The sequence below is a fragment of the Styela clava genome, chromosome 7, assembly GCF_964204865.1.
Source record: "Styela clava chromosome 7, kaStyClav1.hap1.2, whole genome shotgun sequence".
NCBI lineage: Eukaryota > Metazoa > Chordata > Ascidiacea > Stolidobranchia > Styelidae > Styela > Styela clava.
In genome coordinates this window covers 12,749,590-12,762,921 of record NC_135256.1, presented here as the reverse complement: position 1 = coordinate 12,762,921, position 13,332 = coordinate 12,749,590, and the positions used below count along the sequence as shown (strand labels likewise).

Sequence of the window (13,332 nt, the reverse complement as noted above, 5' to 3'; positions counted from 1 at the left end):
ATCTGTATTTTAGTTAGTGCATGTGTTCAAAATTCAGTAGTTAAATATCTTCTTTTAAACTCCTAAACTACTTGTTTCAGATTATTGAAAAATTTGTACTGGATAAGAAACTGATCAAGAAAAATGTAAGTCTTATAACTTTATCAATTGTAGGTAATGCTCTATGTTATGCATTCAGTCTATCATTACTCTTTTATACACAGACACTACCGTATATGAAATACCCACAAGATTTTGGAATTGGATCTGATTGGAAAATAGTGTCTGCAAACATTGAGCAGGTGAGTCTATGGCCACTGTTTGATCTGTCATACCAATATTCATACGAATAATTGTTCAACATTTATTTCCAGGAGTCACTCACAGCTAAATTAGCCCAGGACGTTGACAGACAAGCAGAAAGATGTTTATCGTCAGAGATATGTACAGGAGTGAGAACATTGTCAACTGCAATTGCACTATTAGCTGTGGTATGTCTTACAACCTGCTTCACTTATTTTTGCATGTTTTTATCTTAGCATCAAATAGTATTTTTATATCACCACACATCGAAATATTCTTATTTCCAGGTGAAAATTGATGCTTCCCAGTCTCTGTGTGAGTTTCTTGAGCGAGACCTTCAAATATCATCCTCACAGACTTTCATGATTTCAAAATCTGCCCACATCAAGCATATACTATCTCTATATCAAAGGTTGTCTTGGCATAAATCTGTCCAATTTGTTCAGCAAGGGCTTGACCCATACAGAGAAGCTTTATCAACAAGTAAGTTAATTTCAAGGGTGACCGTACATTTGAACCATGTACATTTGAACCCATGTGTATATCCGCGGGTTCAATCTATATGCGGGTGCTAAAACCCATGGGTTAGGGTTAGTATGGGTTCCAATATCCGTAAAACAAAAAAAATTTCCATAGGTGCAATAGTACGCAGGTGCAATTGTCGTGGGTTCAGATGTACGGGGTTCAAATGTACGTGGGTTCAAATGTACACAGGTTCAAATGTAATGGAACCAATTTTAAGTAATGGCAAGATTGTGTGCGTACCCTGCTTGCAATTTCAAATCTAGTTGGGATAATCATGTCATGGAATGGTTATTGTTATGTTGAGAAGACTGATTGGCCCACAATATGAGGTGGTTTAAATAGGCACTCTGATAATAGTTTACTTCAAATATTACCATGCCTGTTAGGCAACCGAGGTTTGTGTTGACTAAGTTGTCATTTGGTATAAATATGAAAGCTTCTCATTACCAAAATTATGATTGTTATATTTGACTTTCTAGTTGATCAAGAAAACATTCCACTGGAAGCTGATATAGCAGAATCACTGGAAAGAACAGATATTGCAAAGTTACAGCAGAAAATTAATGAAATGTTGATAACTATGCCCGAAGATCTGCAAGGAAACTGGAGGTATTTAGACGTGATTTTACTAAGCTTTCATCCATTAAAATATTCATTCCTTGTCACTATGAAAATGACCATCAAGCATTCGCACAATACAAATAAATTAAACTGTGTTAATATTGAGAGCATCACCCATACAGATTTATGGAACAACTCATGATATTCCACTCGTTTGACAATGTAAGCCAAATTTTGCAGTGGCAGCATTTGTTGGTTTTAATCTGAAGTACTGAAATATTCATCTCATTCAGAGTGGTGGGGCAATTTTCAACCAGGCAGTTTTGTCACTTGAAAAAAAAATATATACATATTTATTGATGCTTACCCAAAATAATGTAATGTGTTCACACTTATTCTCCCTTTTCAGTCTGGTTGAAGATGTCTTTCCAAATATTGAATTTCTTGATCAAAACGAGGACGACTCTTGGTACTGCAACTTACCTGTTGAATTGTGCTGCAAACACATTTCTGATCTCTTCTCCTACACGGTTCATTATCTTGCAAAGGCTTCATGAGCATACTTTCAACCTGGTTTTAGCTTTGAACATAGTAATTGAATATCTTCTCCCAATGACTGATCAGTACAGTATATTCATACTAATCATCTATTGTATTAATTACCAATTTACGTTTGTTCATTAAAAAAACATATGATGATTTTAAGTAATTACTAAACTTGTTATTTCTAGAATTGTATATTCCTTTTATTTATGCAGAATTGGCATTTTTCCTTGTTATCTTCAATATATTTATTGACTTCAAGACTGAGAGTAATTTGTTTTATGAAATAGTGGGTGCAAATTAATAGCGTTTTATTCGAGATAATTAATTTTCAAATCCTGATCATGTTTCTGTATATTTCAAACAATTTCTGACAAGAAATAAAATTACTGTGGCTAAGCAGTTACAGAATGCCTCTTGTTGATGTAGATTGTAGGAACTAGAGATGTACCGGCTAAATGTAGACCGATATTTCCGATATATTTAGCTACTCAATATGATCCAGAATGTTATGAAAATAGATTAGAATACTATTCTTGAAATTATTTTTTGCCTGGATAGATCGTGAACTACGAGCCATACACATTCCCACCCCGCTACTATAAACGGAAATCGGATTCTGACCTGTTTTAGCGATTTATCAGCCAAATTGGCTCAACTAATATGGGTATTTCCGCTGCCAAATTTTTATAATGACATTTTTAATATTACATTGTAATTATAAAAAAATATATCAATCGAATATTAGTGAATTTTCTGATGTGTAAAATAAAAAATACGTTATATTGGCACATAATCCTGCGCACGTAACTCAATGTATCCGAAATAATGTGCACTATTAATAATGCTCAGACTATTGTTTCAACCCGTCTGCCCTGCACAAATCAGGTAATAATTACATAGTATCGGTATCGAAAATTTTTCAAATATCGACGTATCGGTAACGGAGTTTTTAGCTGGTATCGGCGACAAAAGTGGTATCGGTACGTCTCTAGTAGGAAGGTGTTCAGCGGAGTTACACAGATCTTTGATGTCAAAAAGACACAATTATGTCTTACTTCAATCAGCCTGAAATATTATACTTAATTGGATATTTATCTTTTGAGGATATGATAATATCGAAATCGAACCATTCGCCAACGCCAGCTCCGCACGAACTACAATTCACATCAACGAAACATAGAGCTCTGCAACTAGCAATTTTCATGCAACAGTCCAATTTAGTTGTAATAAATAGCACATTATGTTTTTTTCTGATGTTAAAACTTATCTCAAATTAGATTTTTTCAAAAAGTTAATCTGGCTGGACAAATGGCCCCTGGCCGCATTACACTAGAGTGGAGAAAGGTGGTCCTCGAGTGTTGTGTTGCTATTACAGTAAGTTTTCTACTTGGCTCGAGTAATAACAGAATACACAGGTTTTGAATAAAATTTATTTACGAAAACAACAGTATTGTATAACAAAAAATAGTTTAAATAATAACTAATAATCACCTTTCCCTGTGCTTCGTCGTAATATAGCCATTTGTTGAAGTGCTCAAAACTCTTTCTGGACTACATTAGTTGAGCGCGGTTACAAAAAAGTGACAGTAGATGCCAACAGACGTTAATATGGCCAGAAGTTACTTTAAAATATACAAGTAAATAATGGGTATCTATGGCTGAAATCACTTAGTCTGTATGAAATTGATCTCGGCATATAATTAAAAAAACAAAATAAAATGATACTAAGATTTGTGTTTATGCTTTTTTGAAACATGTTTTCTACTAGGTGAATTATCATGTTTCCTTTTTTTATGTTTAAAATCATGTAAATGTCGTTTGTTTGATGTGTCAGAGTCCGAATCACTATGAGAAGATTTCTTTTTGTGACTTTTATTTGAACGGTGTTTTTTCTCAATCGTACATTCTTCTGTGTGATGTTTTTTCGTCTTCTTAACCTTTTTCTCTTTTTCTTGATTTTTATGTTTTTTAGATTTTAATTTCTTCTTTTTCTTGTGTTTCTTTGATTCGTCATCACTGCTTGACTCGCTAGTTGTTGGCATGTCCAACAACTGTTGAAGCCAGTTTTTCTTTTTTTCGTTTTCTTCTCTTTTTGAAGACTCAACAAAATGATACATCGGGTCCTCATAAGCCTGGGGGTAAGGTAACAAATTATAGAAAAAATGATTTCTAAATGTATACCTGTCAGCTGACAAATCTCACCTCACGAAACTTTTCAATTGCAGAATTTCCAGATTTAAACATGGGGCATTCTTTGTCCCCTGTTCGGTGGCCATACTGTTTGCACCTCCAACCTAAATTAATTTAAAATATGTACTCGGTTTTGCTCAAGGTGTCAAATATATATACACACGCAGTGACTGTGTCAATTTCCCAGTACCAAATTGTGTGAAACCACATTTCCTGCTTAACGACTATAAGGAACAATAAAAAAGTTATTTGAGTAGCGTGGATGCGTGCATTAGGATTGAGTTGATCAAGCTTGGGCAATAATTTCAGAAGTTTGCGAGAGAAATTGAATTTCTTACACTTTAACTTCTGAAATGACTTTTCATTGTTATTGTTGGAGTGCAAAAACCAAAATATTTTTCTCTCATACAAGTTGCAGGTGGTTTTAAATTTTGGTTAAATAGGTTTCTATGATATGCCAGATATGCTTAAAAAATAGCAAAATATGCAAAAAAATAGGTAATATTCAGAAATGGATTCTCCACTACAAGAACTTACATTGCATGACTTTGACTTCCTTTCCAAGAGGCATCCATAATCCTTTCTTGGGAGCATTTGCAAGAAAGTCCCTTGCTTCTTTATTCGCTGCTTCATCTGGAATACAATCTTCTGGTCGCTCTTCCTCTTCTTTCAAGAATCCTGGAGGAGCTTGTTCATAACTAAATAAAAGAGTTATATGTGAACTAATTCAAATCATTAAATTCCCTTCGTATTGTTGATATTGATTATAATCTAATCAACAATATTTACCAAGTTTTTTAGATTGCAATATATACGTTATATACCCTAAGACAGTGGTCGGCAACCACCGGGCCGCGGCCCATCACCGGTCCGCGGAAAGGTGACTACCGGTCCGCAGAAAGATGACCTAAAAACAGACAAGGCCCTGGTAACATATATACAATCTAATATCTACAAACCCTACGACTGAAAGCTGGTGTTCCGTGTTGTTCCGAAAGTTGAAACAATAACTGAACAGCTAAATGTAAACGGAAACGTAACAATTTAAATTTAATCATCGCTTAAACCCCATTTTTAATCATTTTCAGGAACATTGACTCGTTTTCGTAATGTGAATTATAAAAGTTGATTAAAGCTGGGAAAATTCCAAACCCGACTCGTAGAATACCCCTAATGAAAGCAATAAATTCATTTAATAGTAGAAGTACAAGTAGAATTTTTGACGCCAGAAAGACGACCATTGAAGGAGAACTACGTGTTTGCCATTCCTGAATTCAGACCAAAATAAACGATGCGTGCTCATCTAAACAAGTTCATATATATATCATATTAAAATTGCATTGCTATTAACAGCTACGAACAGCCAGTTTTAAATATTTTTCATTGGTACTTCAGTGTACTTTTGTTCTCTGAAGTAATGAATTTGTTACGTCTTTTTACAACTTGAGTCATTGGTCCTGCTGTAATTTCATTCCTACGCGAAACCTGACAGTGATTATTGCTTATTCGGATAGTTTCCACGAAATTTAGAAATTTTCGTTTGTTGTTCCGCGAAAAATTCATAATCTAAAAAGTGTTCCGCGGTTCGAAAAATATGCTAAATATCGATGTTTTATACAATCTCCGGATTGGAAACAATAGCACAATTGCCGATCTCGCAATAAATATCATCACCTTCGTTTTTGTGTATATTGTCAACATAGATTTTCTAACGCGTTTGAATTCACTACATAAGCTTAGTTCGTTTATATAAAGGTGGTCCGTCAAAATTTTGGCCAGGCTAAACCTGTCCGTCAATTAAAAAAGGTTGCCGACCACTGCCCTAAGATACTAAGCTAGGAATATCATATTTATTCCTAGGAGGAAACATGATAATACAACATGATTGTATGAAGACTGAGAAAATTTAAAATAGACTCTAAATATTTGACCCCAACATCGAGAAGTCAAATTTCAATACCTGAAACTTTGGTAAACATTCGACTTTTTTAATATGCAGCTGAGAGAGCTAATAAAAATTAATGCTTCAAGTTCTAGTAGAATTTCAACTTATTTTAGCAATTTTGAAACCCTGCAATTCCAATGAATTGAGAATTTTAACTCTGGACTCCCAGAGACTAAAAATAAATAAGCGAATGCTATAGTTACCTATATACTGTGGATACAACAAGAAGTAACTATTTATTCTTCTCAGAATATACTTGAAGACACTAATATTATTTAAATTACTTACAAACTCTCAATATGCTTGATTCGATCAATAATCTCTTTATCCACTTTAACATCCATAACTTTCTCACTCATGCTTGTTTTAAATATTATGCAACAACATAAAAACCTGTCATATAGAATGCACAAGAAAATATTGAAATATAATTGTAAGTTATTTTTATCTGGAGAATCCCACAACAAAATGGAACAGATACAAATTATCAACCACTCAATCAGAATAATTAGCTATTATAGTTATCTCAGTGTTTTCATCATAAAGAATATAGTTTTTAATCAATTAGCTTTCTGTGAATCAAAAGTTTGACCATTCATTCATACGATACAGAACCATAATATAAAATTGATGACATTGAACATATTTGCAAAAAGCATTTACTATTTTTCAAATCAATATTGCACAGTTTATTATTTATTAACTTATTTATTCAAGTCTATCTTTGTAGTTGATTTAACATTGCAACCACTCGTTCTGCAGTGTCTCTATTTTCTACTCCACATCTTTTCAATACTAAATCAAGGTCATTTGTATTTTTGGTTTGCATCGCAAGATCACCAGCTTGCTTTATATTGCCAGCTTTGATGAGTGCGAGTACACGTTGATCCTGAGCCACTTTTCCTATGTATTTTCCAATCTCATGATATGCACCATAGTTAGCACATGCTTCAACAAACGGCAAATATCCAACTGGTGATTTTTTACTCTTTGAAAAGCTTTCCAATTCTTGATAATGGCCTAGCTGTGCCAAAGTAGTAATGCGTAGAATCCACCATCGTTTATCAGAAACTTTGAATTCTTTGCGCAATTGATCTGCTTTCTTGACATTCCCAGACAACAGGAGATTGTTCAATGTGTCGTGAATTGAAGTCTCAACATACGATTGCTCACTTTCTTCTTCCAGCAATGTCTGTTGTCTTATAAGTTTCAATTGATCTTCTGATGCTTTCGCTCCGAACTCATCTTTTGCTTTCAAAAAGTTTTGGTGTGCTTCTTGCAGTGATACTATTCTGTCTTCTGGACTGAATGTTCCATAGCTTTCTCTTACATAACAATGAGCAAGTTCTAAAAAGTTGTCTTCTTGCTCATGAAGATGCTTCAACATATCTGGGTTTTGGTCTTTGCATGATTTCAGATATAGTCGATAAGCAGTGGGGTGTTGACGAACGGTCATCAGAAAATCAGAAAGACTGCTACGCTCTCTCAAATGGCCAATCACTTCATATGTTAAGTCCGTGTTTCCACTGATCACTGCTTTTTCTAAAGCTAGTCCATGTTGTCCAAGAGCAATTAAAAGCCTTACTTGCTCAGAAGCCCGTTGCTCATATTCCAAAAGCTTTACGGCCAAATCCATTTTTTTGCATTTGACAGCTTTTTCAGCAATACTGGCATAAGAAACACCTTTTGCAGATCTTAATTTATTTTTAATAGCTCTTGCTGTAGTATCATCATCCATGTCAGCTTTTTGCACTTTATAACAGGCCCAATGTGCCAGTACACGACTTGATCCCTGGTTTTCTGGGATACGAAGAAACTTGCAGATGTGATATGCCACTGCAAATTGTCGTCTTGCAATGAGACGATCAATAACTGTTCCAGCAGTAAGAAAATCAAGTTGTTTTGAAGTGAGAAGTATCCCTGTTCTTCCCTCTCTGATGTTATTGAGTACTCTTAAAGTACGGGTAACATCAACAAACATCTCCGTAATTCTTATATCTGGATAAAATGCTTTGCCAAAAGATGCTGATCGCAAAAGTGATTTCTGAGATTCTGAATCAAACTCTGATTCGGCAGCTAATATGCATTGTTCAATAGCAGATTGCAGTTCCTGTTTTTCAAGCAGCATCCTCATGTATTCATCTGCTTTTTGACTCTCCTTTTTGAATTCTTTCGCTGCAGCATGAAGCAATGCACCAGAAGCCATAGATCCAATTTTAAATATTCCCTCAGATTCAGTTTGCACTCTCTGTAAAAACTCGTGTCTTTGGGAAGACAACATGTGAACTCCATCAAGATCCAATTGAAGGTGATTTGAAGGCATACCATCCTGGGGTTCATCAACAGCAAATCTTACCCAGTCCTTTTTTAATCCAACAAGAAGTACAAGTCTTGGCCAGTACACGACAACTGCAGAACTTATAGTTTCATTTTTGTCTGAATTGACAGTTCTTGATGAAGAATAGTCACAGCACCACAGAAGCTGTCTCGGGCGACTATTATTATTTGTGTTGAACTCACAATATTTTTCTTGAAAATCAGAAGAACCCATCCACATTATGCCTGCATCGGTGTATAAAACAACATGCTTGCCGTTGAGAGAAGCTGCCATTTCGATATATGATGTAACTTTCGATTGCATGCTTGTGGGAAACTGCAAGGAACATTCACCTCCACATTTCAACAAATATATTTCATTCTCATTTGAAACAAGTATCCTTGGGTCTCGTTCTGATGCCAAAACACACCAACTGCTTGGAGCTGTTCTCAATCCAGGTGTATCGGCTAGTTTTTTCAGTTTGATATCATAAATGTTGTTCACAAGATAAAATCGATATAATCCATTGAGGACAACCAAACCAGTACCATATCCACTCATGAAGGTACGATAATCCAGAACTTTGCTTTCACAAGATTCCACTCCCATTTCAATTACCTTTATGAACTCACAAAACATGGAGTAAATCAGGACTCTTCCATCATCTTGTATACACAACAAATCTTCCAAGTTTGTCCAGGCCAGCCCAATCACCAGTCCGCTATTCCAACGACAACTTCCAATTCCCTCTCCGGCAGCATTGTACACACTCAAAATTGGGCGATTTATTCCAGTACCTTGGCCCGTTAAGTTCTCATCTTTCATTGTAGCAATCAGACCTCCACATTGAGAAATAGCCACAAGATTCTTTGACAAATCAATATTTTGATTCCATCTCATAGATGGATAGATGGTTTTCTTTTGATAAGTAACATCGCCCAAAGGGCTCCAATCCACAGTTTCACTCATGATGATCTATCTGATAGGTATGGTTAACTACAAAGATAAAACAAGTGGGTAAAAATGACGTGAGCAATGAGAAAACAAGACAATGGGGGCAGTGTTGGGGTGTATTGACATCGGAAATTTGCAGTTTAGAAACAAAATGTGATCACAATTACAAAAACAAATTCACTATCACAAATACAATGGTTATGGTTTGTTCAATAATAATAATAACAAATACAGTTCTCTACAATTCTATTTTCTACCAAATCCTGACAGTCTTTGGTAATTCAACTTTTGGTCTTTTTCCGGCGATTTTTTTATATATGTATAAGCCATAATTCGCAAACAGCACATATTTGTCAAAAGGTACTTCTCATGGATTCAAGCCAGCACCTGCTTTCTAAATGTTTAGATTTTAAATATACACGATAGCACTTAGTAGTGGTCAATAATGTTAATATTCACACTTACAAGTTACAACCATAAAATTTGATATTTCTTATAGGGGAAGTGTGAGTTAAAAATGAAATCAAATAACATGCGATAATAAAACTATACAATTAAAATGTTAAACACAAAAAAATAAAAGATAATCTGACAAAATCATTAAATTGTTTTATCGTAACAACAGAAGCAAAAAATTTTCTTCAGCAGCATCCTTTTTTCTGTTAAATTAAAAAAGTGTAAAACGCAACACAATAAAGTATACCCAATTACTATTAAGCAGTAAAATACAGTATGCCAAGCAGTTTGAAGCAATCAAATTATTGTGAAAGAGCAGATGCACACCAGTAATTGATGTGAGTGAATAGCAACATTCATTTACTGAAGCAGTCGATGAAATAGAAAAAGCACATTTATTCATGTAGAGTTTTCCAACTGTTTCTGCAGTATCATTCTACTGTATTGTATGAATCCGGCTAGATTATTAGTTTTGTTTAAATCATCTTCCATAGATTTGAGATTTTCCAACAATGGGTAACTTTCTAGGACTCCGTAAACTCTGTCATTGAGACTAATAATGATGTAGCAATCTGCTTTGCCAGAACATTTGAACACAAATTGCATTCGATTATTCTTCAACACACGTATCTCAAGACCAAGAAGCCTCTTATACAATTCCGTTCTTGCATTAATGACGACATTCTTCTCCTCAATTTGTTTTCTTTGGTCTTCAAGTTGTTCCTTCACTTTCTGAAATTCTTGCCTTTTTTCTTCAATTTCTTCAGTTAGTTTCTTGTTTTCTAGCCTCAATGCTTCACATTTTTCTTTTGAAGTATTTGAATTTTCTGACAAGCTATTCAGCTGCTTCAGATTGTCAGTGGTGTTTTGATGAAGAGCAGATAAATCGTTTAATCCATTTTCTATATTAGCAACAATTTTAGTATTTTCAATGTAACATGATTTATGGGTATTCAACGATTTTTGCAAATGTTGGTCCCATTCAATTTTCACATTTTTCTCCTGTAAACCTTTTAACTGATATTGCAGTAGCTCTGCAAAACCTCCATCTTGAGATGACATTCTTAGAGATATAAAATTAGCAACATTCCACGAATATAAAATCTGAAACAACAAAAAATTCATTCAATCATTTAAACAAAATAATTTGACAATAATCAGAACCCAAATAAACAAAAATAATCAATGTAACATAGAATATGCAACTTGAGGAGTTGGGTATAATTAACCCTTATCGGCTTTTTATTGCCATTGCTTCCAAATCATGGTTTATATTAATATGAAAATCGTAGGCTACTAGAATAGTTTATGATTTCAATATTAAACAGCACATGAGCAAGCAACAAAAATTTAGATGTAGCATTTTAGAACAGTCAATTTTTTATGTTACGAACAACAGAAGTTCATTAAGTGAAATTTAAGTGTTAATGTATTGTTGAGAGGGCCAATGCGACTGAATCAATTTGGCGAGTAATACAGATTACAAGTAGGTACTCCCGTAGTATGTGTATCAGGTTAGGGTTGGGCCATAATTTTATTCCTGAATATACCACCTGACCATAGGCTTTCCCCTCTTTACACAACTTGATGTAAAGTAGGCGAACAAAATTAGTTACAATATTGGTACACATACTTCTGGAGTGCTGAAAAGTATAAAAAATAAGCATTGTAAATACCAATTGAGTGTTGCAAAATACTAAAACAGAGAAATACTCAAATTCTTGTAAAAAACAAATACACGGATGATTTCATAGACGTCATTGAAAACTACTAAGAGTCTACACAACTAAATCAATCAACAACTCAATGCTGAATATTTGACTGAATCAGCATACTTCCTACTTATTAAACATATATTCATAACATACTATTCCAGAAATATGTATCTTGACTTATTGGTAGCTGGGAAAAATAATGAAGTTATGAACATATGTTTCACATATTTCTTGGGAGATCAGAATAATGAACTATTCAATGTTATTCACTTCAAATTATTATCAATCTGTTGAATCTCCTGTTGTATCTTTCAAACTTAAGATTGAACTTCAGGCTAAATAAAACATTACTGGGTAGATTCACCCTCATTCTGTCCAATTTTAAGAGTGTTTGATAAAACTTTCAATTTTTCTGCCAACTCTTGTTTTCCTTGCTCTAATTCCTTCTCATATTCTTTTGCTTTCTGTTCTTGTTGAGACAGTTTATCAATAATGAAGAGCTCATGATTCTCACTCTGTAAAAATAATTCACCAAAGCCTTGAAAAAGATGAGCTGAAACCACTTGTGCAGTTTTGCCTAAAAACTGACAAATATTCTCATCTCCTGAATTTTTTATTTCTCCATGCTGTTCAAATTCTGACTTGCTTGATTCATGATTTGAATCTGTAATATTATTTGGTGGAACGACGTCATCTGCATTTTGAAACCAATTTAAATCCGTAATTCCAGCTGCCAAGCCTAAATTGCTGTCATCTTTTAGTGAGCTTTCCATGACAATTAATGTCAAAGCAATTTCTACATTCCTATACTAATATTATATAGCCGGGTCTTACTACTTACTGAATACAGCGCGAAACACCGCAAAGAGCGCGAAACAGCGCAAAAGAGCGCGAAACAGCGCAAAAGAGAGGAAAACAGCGCGAAACAGAAGGAAACCAGCGCAAAACAGAGGGAAACAGCGCAAAACAGGAGACGCAGTCAATACCACCTCCTGCCACGAAAGAACCACGGCGCCTCTCGCCATGGTTTTATGGCGCTATTTCCGGCATATTTACAAGGTTATGTACCGGATTGTAGGTCATCATGCGAAATTTTATCTACCTTTTTGGTGCTCCAGAAGTATGTGCAGCAATATGTCGCACAACCTGAATCCGCTAGACACACACGCACATACTATTTTCAGGTTGTGCGCCATCTTGGTGCACATACTTCTGGAGGTCCCTTTTTACCTAACCCTAACCCTAAAGCCAACCATATCCATATGGAAAATGTTCTAAATTATGGTACCCAAAATGTGTCACCAGCAGGGGCAGACCTGCCATTACAGCATTACTGGCTACATACGTTGGTTTGTGTTTTTAATTTGCTGCCGTGGTACTCCAACTCAAAACAAGGTGCCCCGAACTCATTGCAAAAGTTTTTTTCTGCTTCACACTGTTTCCCTCTGTTTTGCGCTCTTTCGCGCTGTTTCCACACTGTTTTGCGCTGTTTCGCGCTGTTTTGCGCTGTTTTGCGCTCTTTGCGGTGTTTCGCGCTGTATTCAGTAAGTAGTAAGACCGTATATAGCCTACACAAAAAAAAACAGCCCAAATAGTTTTGAAAACAGTTCCTAATACAGTAATATGGCTAATCTTTTAATCCAGTACCGGTACCGGTAATCCTGTAAATAATCCTGTAATCACAAGTTATGCAACCGGCCAATCTCAGAATCTACAGATTTACAATACGATATCTTTATATATACTGTATATATGACTCAAATAAAGCTTCATATCTGCACAGCTACAACATTTAATTTAGACTAAGTTACATGATTTCTTTCGCGCGGCGGTGTGGCTCA

General features: G+C 34.9%; 4 protein-coding genes across 5 annotated transcripts in view; 1 reads left to right on the top strand and 3 right to left on the bottom strand.

Moving 5' to 3' along the window:
* The window catches only part of LOC120328256 (E3 ubiquitin-protein ligase rnf213-alpha-like), a 37,089-nt gene extending 34,774 nt beyond the window's left edge, over positions 1 to 2,315 (top strand). For both annotated transcript variants that reach the window (XM_078114330.1, XM_039394693.2), the window contains exons 44-49: positions 81 to 125; positions 204 to 281; positions 354 to 470; positions 570 to 765; positions 1,287 to 1,416; positions 1,778 to 2,315. In XM_078114330.1, the coding sequence (XP_077970456.1) occupies positions 81 to 125; positions 204 to 281; positions 354 to 470; positions 570 to 765; positions 1,287 to 1,416; positions 1,778 to 1,925 (714 nt within the window). In that variant the 3' untranslated portion in view covers positions 1,926 to 2,315. The remainder of the gene's footprint in view (positions 1 to 80; positions 126 to 203; positions 282 to 353; positions 471 to 569; positions 766 to 1,286; positions 1,417 to 1,777) is intronic.
* A 1,011-nt stretch (positions 2,316 to 3,326) lies between these two features.
* LOC120327558 (uncharacterized) lies at positions 3,327 to 6,444 on the bottom strand. The gene is made up of 4 exons (XM_039393878.2): positions 6,338 to 6,444; positions 4,642 to 4,802; positions 4,117 to 4,208; positions 3,327 to 4,046 (listed from the first exon to the last, which is right to left on the bottom strand). The coding sequence occupies exons 1-4, from the start codon at positions 6,406 to 6,408 to the stop codon at positions 3,639 to 3,641; spliced, it is 732 nt and encodes a 243-aa protein (XP_039249812.1). The 5' UTR covers positions 6,409 to 6,444; the 3' UTR covers positions 3,327 to 3,638.
* Positions 6,445 to 6,450: 6 nt separating this feature from the next.
* On the bottom strand, positions 6,451 to 9,341 carry LOC120327557 (vacuolar protein sorting-associated protein 16 homolog). The gene has a single exon (XM_039393877.2). The coding sequence runs from the start codon at positions 9,333 to 9,335 to the stop codon at positions 6,768 to 6,770; it is 2,568 nt and encodes an 855-aa protein (XP_039249811.1). The 5' UTR covers positions 9,336 to 9,341; the 3' UTR covers positions 6,451 to 6,767.
* Positions 9,342 to 9,362: 21 nt separating this feature from the next.
* On the bottom strand, positions 9,363 to 10,901 carry LOC120327559 (uncharacterized). The gene has a single exon (XM_039393879.2). The coding sequence runs from the start codon at positions 10,899 to 10,901 to the stop codon at positions 10,176 to 10,178; it is 726 nt and encodes a 241-aa protein (XP_039249813.2). The 3' UTR covers positions 9,363 to 10,175.
* Positions 10,902 to 13,332: the final 2,431 nt, after the last annotated feature.